General features: G+C 36.6%; 1 protein-coding gene across 2 annotated transcripts in view; it reads right to left on the reverse strand.

Moving 5' to 3' along the window:
• The window catches only part of LOC107596923 (ran-binding protein 10-like), a 30,359-nt gene that overhangs the window by 4,209 nt on the left and 16,313 nt on the right, over positions 1 to 9,837 (reverse strand). Inside the window, exons 6-12 of one of the 2 annotated variants that reach the window (XM_016287783.1) lie at positions 8,949 to 9,133; positions 8,679 to 8,791; positions 6,871 to 6,979; positions 4,686 to 4,834; positions 3,062 to 3,278; positions 2,760 to 2,896; positions 208 to 353 (exon numbers count right to left, since the gene is read on the reverse strand). In XM_016287783.1, coding sequence (XP_016143269.1) covers positions 208 to 353; positions 2,760 to 2,896; positions 3,062 to 3,278; positions 4,686 to 4,834; positions 6,871 to 6,979; positions 8,679 to 8,791; positions 8,949 to 9,133 — 1,056 coding nt within the window. The remainder of the gene's footprint in view (positions 1 to 207; positions 354 to 2,759; positions 2,897 to 3,061; positions 3,279 to 4,685; positions 4,835 to 6,870; positions 6,980 to 8,678; positions 8,792 to 8,948; positions 9,134 to 9,837) is intronic. The other variant, XM_016287784.1, reaches the window with a different exon arrangement.

The raw sequence follows: 9,837 nt of genomic DNA on the forward strand, positions 1-9,837 counted from the left end.
TTCCACTTCAACTGTGTATTTGCATCAGCAACAAACAAGAGGCAGAGGAGTTGAACAGATTACTTTATATGCTCAGAATATTATTGCATGTCTAAATAGACCACTTCACCAATATTTAATATAAAACACAACAATCAAACTGATGTGTTATGATTGCACAATATCACCATAACACCCTACCCTCCTCTTTCCCTCCATCACTCCTACCTGCAGCATCTTTTTGTGAGTGGCGTTTTTGCCGTATTGGCGACAAAGCTGCTCGCTGAGGGCCTGAAGCTCTCTGCCGAACTGGATCATTCTCTCCGTGGCCGCCTGGTTTCCTCCACACAGTTGTCTTGAGCTGCAGCTGTCATCTAGAGGAGCAGATACATTGCAATGAAACCACAAAAGCAGACATGTTTGCAACTCTAATTGCATGGTACACATAGCTATTGTGGTTAAATTGCTTCAATATAGTACTGCTGGGATATCTCACCTAAATTATTTTATTATTCTGAGGTTATGTTTAATAAGTGAGTGGAACTATTGGAAATGCAAATATTGTAATATAATATAATACAAACGTTTAAGATGTTTTAGAAATAAGTCTCTTAAAGGGGTCGTATGATTTAAATTTTTCCTTTCTCTTTGGAGTGTTACAAGCTCTTGGTGCATAAAGAAGATCTGTAAAGTTGCAAAGACTAAAGTCTCAAATCCAAAGAGATATTCTTTATAAAAGTTAAGAGTCAACCACGCCTACCTAAAACGTCTCGCTCTAACAGGTCCCCACATGTCTACATCACGATGTGGGAAGATTTGCATAACGCCGCCCAAATGTTCACGCAAAGAAAGAAGGCGTAACTTTTATTCTCGCTGTAGTATTGTTGCCACCGCTGCCATGTCGTGAAGACGCTGTGTGTTTTGTTTTGAAAGTGAAACTACTTTGTTTGGCCTTCCAAAAGAGGATGATATCTGCTTCGTCATGCCTGGAGCTGATCCGTGCTGGTCGCTGAGGAAATACATCAACTTCGCGCTGTGGATCGCCGGATCGGTTTTCACCGTGGACGAAGCGGAGTCCAGCCCGGGGTCGTCACATGTGGTTGCCGCAAGCCCGCCCGCCTCCGCTCACTCAAGCCGGCCTCCGCTCACTCTAACCTGCCGGCCGTTCCTCACTCTAGGCCTCCGGCTGCCGCTCACTCTAGCCCACCGTGTGTGATGCTGTGTTTCGTTGTGAAAGCGAAACTACTTTGTATGGTCTTCCAAAAGAGGACACGACTAGAAATCAGTGGTTAAGTTGTATTTACAACACTGTTCCAGAACAGTTAAAACCAAATATTCAGATGGGTTTCCTGATCCTGGGAGAGTAGACTACAATGCCGGCTGTTCTGACTCACAGACTGTAAGTACGTTTTTTTATATTTAAAGAATTTGCCACTGATGATTCAAACGCGAGTTTTGAGCAGTGTAGAGTAGTGCTTGTTGTTTGTCATTTCTCCGATCACAAATGCAGACATGGTTTTATGTTTACACAGTACGATGCAACGCGTAAAAATACTTTATAATCCGTCCCCACTGGATGCAACAAATGCCTCATTTAAAATGGGTTTTAATGTTTTTGTCTCATCGCTCCGGCCGGGACACGGCATCACAGTATGGTAAGGGGCGTAACATTTCCGTCACACGCTTGAGGAATTCAGCCAATCACAACGCACTGGATAGCTGGCCAATCAGAGCACACCTCGCTTTTCAGACCGATGAGCTTTGTAAAAATCGACGCGTTTCAGAAAGGTGGGGGGCATAGAGGAGAAACAATAATGTACAGTATGTGGAAAATAATGTGTTTTTTAACCTTAAACCGCATTAACATTTCATTACACCAAATACACCAAATAATGTTATTTTTAGCAACAACATATGACCCCTTTAAACTCACTAAGCTCAACATTTTTTGATCAGAAATACAGTAAAAACAGCAATATTGTGCAATATTATTACAATTGAATAATATAATTGTTTTCTATTTGAAAATGTAGTTTAATCATGCATTACTTCAGTCTTCAGTGTCACATGATCCTTCAGAAATCATTCTATGCTGATTTGGTGTTCAATAAACATGTCTTATTATTATCTATGTTGAAAATTTTCATATTTTTGTGTAAATTGTGATACCTTTTTGTAACAGAAATAGTTTGTAACATTATAAATGTCCATTTAATGCATCCTTGCAGAATTAATATATTAATTTATTTTAAAAAGTTACTGACTCCATAACGTTCAACAACAAAATAATATAAAATAATAATATAATAATAATGTATATAATATAATAATAAAAAGTCCTCCCTTTAATAGTCTGAATACAATTCTTAAATCCTTTTGAGCCATTTTCTCAAATCTAAGCAAAAAATAATAATAAAATAAAAATAATAAAAACATGCCTGAAAGTATTACAAGGAATGTAAAGAAACAAAACAAAACACTGAGCACTGGGTGCTATAAAAAAAAAAAACTACACACTCTACAAAAACTTTGCAACTACAAAAGATCACTCTCTCTCTTTGTAACCTTGGAGAAAAACATTTAATGGGCTGAATTATAGAGAAGCTCAATTTAGCAGCTCTCAGGGGAGAGAAGGACAGAGAAAGCAGAGAAAGAACTAGTCACTTCAGAGTGAAGAATGAATGAGAAACGAGGAGACAAATTTTAAAAAGGCATTCTCACAGCCTGTTGTGTACGATGTTGAAAGTCCTGCATATGTGGTGTGCAAGCATGTCCTGTACCTGCTACTCCATTGCCAACACTGTTGTCATCCGCCTGCAGGATTTCCTGGTGTTTGTATGTGCCATTCATAATGCGGGTTGAGCTTTCTGTCACGCCGTTGCTGTAATGTTCTGCCTCGATTTCCATCTCACTATCACTGTCAACACACAAAAATACACAGTCAACAGCAGAGCTGGGCTCTCGAGAATGTAAGCACACAACATTTGGGAGCAAGATCAATTTTATATGCTTGGCCTTGCTTGCATAGGACCACATATTCTGTTTTTCTGTCTGGTTCAAAGACGAAAAGCCAATTACTAACCCAAACAACAACACAGACCTAGTCTCCTGGTTGCTGGTGGCACTGTGGGGCTGGGACTTGGTGGAGTCGGTAGAGTTGGACTCGGAGTAATTGACGGAGGAAGGAGAGGAGGATGGAGAGGAGGAGGCGGAGGCGGAGCTTACACCTGTGTATTTGTTGTGGCTCTTATTTTTGTTAGTAGGGGTGACCCCGTTACTGCATGTGGGACTGTCTGCTCCTGAGTCATGAGGAGAGAAAGAAATAATGAGAACTATCTTGAGAAACAATATGAATGAAAGGGCATAATTTCAATAGTAAGTTACATAATCCAGCCAACTGCAGTACAGGTGAAACGAGTGATTCAAGAAACCATCTGCTCCACATCTTTTATGAAGCATGTTACTCATGATCAGACCCACACAGAATCTAAGCCCACGGAATTCTGAATTTGAGCATCTGTTCTTCACAAAGGTCTATGCAGCCTTCAACCCTTGCATCTTGGTTTAATAAATATTTGGGCTAATTTGATTAATGCTTTCAGCTACCTATTAGATTAGTTAGCTCAGCTAAGAAATAAATGAATAAATATGAATTCAATTAGATTTGTAATTAAAAAGATGTATAGAGTGCAAGTGTAAATACACATCATGGTGTTATTTGATTAAATAAATTTAATAAATTGATTGTAATAATGCTAACAAAAAGGAATGAATCAATTATTGACTGCTTCTAATTGCATAGATTTCTACCCTACACTTTTTGGAGAGAAAAAAAAGGTATACAAATTCTGTGTAAGCCTGTTCAAGACAATTTAACAGAAACACTGTAGACATTAATAAATATCAAGATCATATGTGACCTCAAATTAAATAAAAACTACTACTACTACTACTACTAATAATAATAATATGCAAACACTTTAGATTAGGGAACACATTCGCTATTAACTAAGTGTTTTCCCTCAATAAATTCCTAATTTGCTGCTTATTAATAGTTAATAAGGCAGTTGTTAAGTTTAGGTAGGGGATCTAGAACATGGTCATGCAGACTAAGGCATTAATATGTGCCTAATAAGTACTAATAAACAGCTAATATGCTAGTAATATGCGTATTAATAAGCAACTAGTTAATAGTGAGAATTGAATCTTAAAATAAAGTGTTACCAAAAACATTTCACAAAAAAATGAAGCCCAAGTTAGAAGCATTACAAATGTTTGCACTGTAACATTATTTTCATATAAATATAATGCAAAAAAGTCCGTCTCATTATTGTAATGTGAAAAAACTTAATAAATCTCAATAAGCATGAATTAATTTAGATCAATAATTAAGAAAATGTATAACGTGCAATTGGAAATACACAACATGGTATTTGTTGGACTGAATTGCTGTATTGATGTAATAGATGTTTTTATTAATGATCATTTATTCATGACTTTTTTTTTTAGAATTATATTAATAAGCATTTAGGAGAGAAAATTGGTTTAAATATCATGCAAATAATGTCACAATTACAATTTGTTTCCCTTATGCAAAATACTTTGATGAAACTAGGGATTTTTATGATTCAACCAAATACATTAAATCACAAAGTGCTTAACTTTTAAGTAACACTGAAGATGTTAGTGTGGCGTGTGTCTGTCACCTGTGTTGTGCAAGTGAGCGTTGGTGGCGCCGTGCCGCGGGCTCAGGTTGGGGGAGCCAGGATAGCTGTCCTGTGATTTAGGAGAGCGGGCACTAAAGCACCGTACCTCACTATCTGTTCCATTCACCATCTCCACAAACTGCCGACACCTAAGGGAGAGCAGCAAAAAATCACTTTTATACCAGTGAGATCTCACACACAAATACACACTCACTTCAGACCTGCCAATCAATTCAAATGTCTGTCAACCAGGTTTCTGTTATCCATTATGCCTACTGACTGACACTGTCGGCTCAGCAATCCATTAAACTGTCTGCTTGTCATTCAACTGTTATCCATCACAGAGAGTGAGAGGAGTCAGCTCTCACTGCTTCCTTCCCACACATCCTGGCACTATTCCCACAGCAGTATCTGACATCTGATGGCATCCAACAGTGCAATTAAATAATAGCATGCATGCACCTCCATGTAAGGCTTTATATAAAAAAAAAATCAGTTTTATCTTTGTCAAAACGAAATTCCAGCCAAGCAAACATAATAGCAATTGTTCCCAAAGAGAAGTTCAACATTACACAGAGGCAGCAAATGCCCCATAAATGCCAGTAACATGTTGAGAACAGGGTTTATTGCTCTGTAGTGCTTACACTGATTGTCTGAACGCAGTTTGCTTGAGGACCAAAGATCAGGGATATCATGCTTTCAATGCATGACAAAGAATTATTAAAGGGATAGTTCACACAAAAATGAAAATTCTGAGGGTGTTTACTCGCATAAAAGAAGATATTTAGAGGAATACGGGTAACCAAACAGCTGATAAGCCATAGTATGGAAAAAATACTATGGGAGACAATGAGGACCATCAACTGTTTGGTTACACACATTTTTCTAAATATCTTTTGTGTTCAGCGGAAGAAACAAACTCATACAGGTTTGTTTCTTGAGGATGAGTAAATGATGACAGCATTTTCATTTTTGGGTGAACTATCCCTTTAGGCCTAAGACCAGAAGACTAACAAAGAACATAGCTGCCGGAAATCACTCAACACAAGGAATAATTCATAATGCTTTACTGGTTTGTCCAATAACAGAGATTTTTTTTACATATATTGCTGTTCAGAAATTGGGGGTTGGTAAGATAAAAAAAGTTTTTTTAAAGAAGTCTCTTATGATCACCAAGGCTTAATTTATTTCATATAAATACAGTATAAACAAGTGATATTGTAAAATATTTTTACAAATGAAAATGTTTTAACTTTTATATTTTAAAATTTAATTTATTCCTGTGATGGCAAAGCTGAATTTTCAGCAGCCATTACTACAGTCTTCAGTGTCACATGATCCATCAGAAATAATTTTGAATCATTTTATTCTGCTGTAAAATAAACATTTCCTATTATTATCAATGTTGAAAACAGCTGCTGCTTCATATTTTTGTAGAAACTGTGATACATTGCTTTTTTGAATACATTGAATTTTTTTTGAATGTTAGAATGCCAGCCAAAACTTACCATTCCCCGTTAACTCTCAATAACTTTTATTTTTTTAAGTGAAAGCAACTATGCAAACCTTTCCATTTTGTTAACTTCCGTTATTATTAACATCCACTTATTTTAGTAGGTGGATCTTCTAATTGCATGCAATTTAAAAGTTCTCACAAAAACCTCTCAGCAAGATAAATATTTGGAAGCATGGCCTGAATATTATAAAAAACATCCACAATTCAATTGCTGTTGCTGATGTATGACTTGTAAGCGTTTCTAAAAAGTTAGTTCAAAGGCAGTTCATATTCAACCTTATGCAATAGTATGACTAATCATATCAGAAGCAGCTCAGTCCAAAGCAACCATGACCCTCTTTTCACCCTGTGTGTTTTTTTCTATAAAGACAAGTAACAAAAACAGAGCCCTATTCGTCAGAATTACCATAGGGCACTTTAGAAACGTTCATTATGTACAACACAGAGTTAAAGACTGCCCTAATCTCAGGCTACATGTTTTCAGAGTACGTTTGCACTATGCAACTCCAAAAAGCTTTGGAAGTTAAAATACAACTGAGCTCTACTGATCCCCAGGAAAGAGAACACATTTTCCACCTTGTTTCAGGATTTAAGCAATTCCTCTTGATCCATTCCAAACAAAAAGACACACACATGGTTCTCAGAGGCTGGTAGACATACAGTACTCACTTCAACATGAAGAGTAAATTGGGGTCATGTTCTAGGAGTCCGGGGTACAACTGCTGTGTTGCATCAATGGCTTCTCCAACACGTCCTGCCAATACCAGCTTCTGTATTCCTGAAAGCACAAAGAAGAAACCACTAGTGTGTTTTGCTCTTGTTTTGTTAAAGTGGTCATATCATACATTTTTTTTCACTCAATAGTTCTCCCTAAGGTCCACTTACAATGTTAGTAAAGTGTTTTGAGCATTCATAATTTAGTTTTATGATAATTTTCCTTGTCTCTGACCCTTTTAAACAGGTGTTTTATTACTCTTATGCTCTTGAAACTTCTATGTAAATGCCCTCTTCACAGGTGAAATGATAAATGACGCTTAAATGCAAGGGTTTGTTGCCAATATAGTTTTTAAACGCTCCATTTATCTTTAACAGCCTCTTTGCAAAGCTTGAATCACATTGTGACAGGTTGGCATAATAATAACAACGTATAGTGAAATATGCAGCTCTTGACAGTTAAGAACAGGGTCCTTTAAAATAGGGTGACCCTAACATCCTTTCTTTGTGTTACTTTTGTTTGGATATCTGCTGAAAATAATAACTGTTTGGCCTATAGCGTGCAGGCATGTGTACATATTCAACCAATCGTGGCTGCACGAAAGGGGGATATACACTGTAAAAAATCAAAAGTTGAGAAAACTTCAAAGTTTAAGACAACCAGCTTCAGGAGATTTTAGATTTTTCTCAATTCCTGAAGCTGGTTGCCTTAAACTTTAAAGTTTTCTCAACTTTTGATTTTTTACAGTGTACAGAGAACGGTTAAAACAATGCAACGTTATATGCACAACTTTGAATGCGCTGCTATTTCACCGTCTGGCACATGCATGAGCACCATGTTTTTTTTGAGGACCATAGAGAGCACGCCAATAGGAAAACAAAGCCAAATCCTGGACATTTTAGCCAATTTTAAATTCCTGAACACGTCAGGGAAAAGGAGGACGCATGGTCACCCTATTATAATAAATAAATAAATAAAGCATTTCATTTCTATTATTGGGATCATTCAGGTAAGATATGCAGAGCTGTAGGTGCTACACACACCAGAAAAAGCACAAGGTTAGTTAAACAGTTTACACTTTTTTTTGTTCTACTTATTTTGTTTAGGAATTAGGCCTATCAATACTTTCTACTTATTACCTGAAAGGATTAGGATTGAAATCCGAGGGAGTCATTTTTGAAGCTTAGTTTCAGTACATATTCTTTTTGTAAATGAGACGTTTTAAGTGTTCAAAGCTACAGCATACTTTTATTGTACATTGAGCTCTTTTATCTGAGAAGATCACAGAAAATTTGATTACTCATGATAATACCAACTTTCAGCATTAAAGTATACTCCTATAGACTCTGCCTTTCTTTGTGAGCAAAATCACACATAACATTTAATTCATCTCATCATCTCATGAAAAGCTGCTTTCAACAAGATTTATTAAATTCAAATTGTGGCCAGTGCCAGATAACTAATTATGGTAACATTAAATATGCAGTGTGTTCATTACATCTTAAAACAAAGATGCTTTACTATAACTCTAACTGAGAAATTGATAAAATATTCATAACCAATCATCCAAAAAAAAGCAATGGTTTTGCTTATTCCATAAACTGTTAAGTTCCTCATAATGATTATATTTTCCTATTCCCAAACCACAAACGACATGAGAAGATCTGAACTTATTAATTCTGCTACATATTCAAATCACACATAATTATCCATTTACTCATTTCCATTTATTTGTAGCTAAACTAGTTGACTTTGTACTCACTCTGTCTGTTTTTTATTGAGGTTTGGTCCTCTTGGATCATGGTCTCTGTGGCTCTGGCAAAGGTCATTGCTGTGGCACAATACCCATGATGCACTAAGTAGCTGGACACCATACTGCAGATATAAACATAAAAAGGTTAATATGAGGTGAAAAAACATTATGAATCACAAATTAGCCACAGAACAAGGTTGATTAGCAATGTAACATGAAGTAGATGTTTCTATAAATTTTGCAACTGCTGAATTTATTATAAGGTGACTTGATGCTCACTTCTGCAGAACCGCCTGCCAGTCTCCCAGTCTTTCGCCGATGGGGAAGCGGGCGATCATGCTGTGGATCTTGGCCCTCCATTCGCTCATGTAGTCCTCAATGTCAAACACAAAAGGCTGTTGGCCAAAATTAGCATCTACTATCTCCCCTGGAGTCTGTAGCCCTACTGTGGGGTACAGGTTAGGCTGAAATGAGAGACAGGGACAAAAAGAGAGAGCTGAGAGTCTGTTCAGAAGGTCTACACATGCTCCCTCAGTAATTCACAGAACAGGGAATCCTTCAGTCACACCTTAATTGGCAAGGCCTTAACTGAAGCTCCACACAGAAGCAGAAATCCTCATTTGAGCTCATGACTAGCCTACAACACGTTATCGATCCACCATTAAAGGTGTTCATTTAGCAGACGCAAAGTGACTTACAAATGAGGAATGCTACAATACAAGCAATTCATCCTAGGGGGAGCGTAACATGAGAACTGCTGCAATACAAAGATTCAAAGTTGGGCAGAAAAGTACAAGCTAGCACAGAGATACAGGTCTGATGGAGGCCTTGACGTGAAAAAAGTAACATGAGAGACAATATAAGCATAAAGTTACATCCAAAAGCCTGAGACTATTTTTAATACAAACATTTTCAAATAAAATGGTCCCAGTCTTCTTTATTCATTTTAGTATTATCTATATACTAGTATATATTATGTCAAGTTAATTTTAGTCTATTTAATTTTGTTGTGCACTTTTGTCATTAGTTTTTTTATATTTTCATTCAGCTTTATTTTTATTTGTTTTAGTTTTAGTTTTAGTAAATTTAATACTTCCAACATAAACTTATTCAAATTGCTAAGTTAACCAATTTTCGTTTAGGTTTTCTTAAGCTGTATATATATATA

Source organism: Sinocyclocheilus grahami, unplaced genomic scaffold (assembly GCF_001515645.1).
Source record: "Sinocyclocheilus grahami isolate Dianchi unplaced genomic scaffold, SAMN03320097.WGS_v1.1 scaffold225.1, whole genome shotgun sequence".
NCBI classification, from domain to species: Eukaryota; Metazoa; Chordata; class Actinopteri; order Cypriniformes; family Cyprinidae; genus Sinocyclocheilus; species Sinocyclocheilus grahami.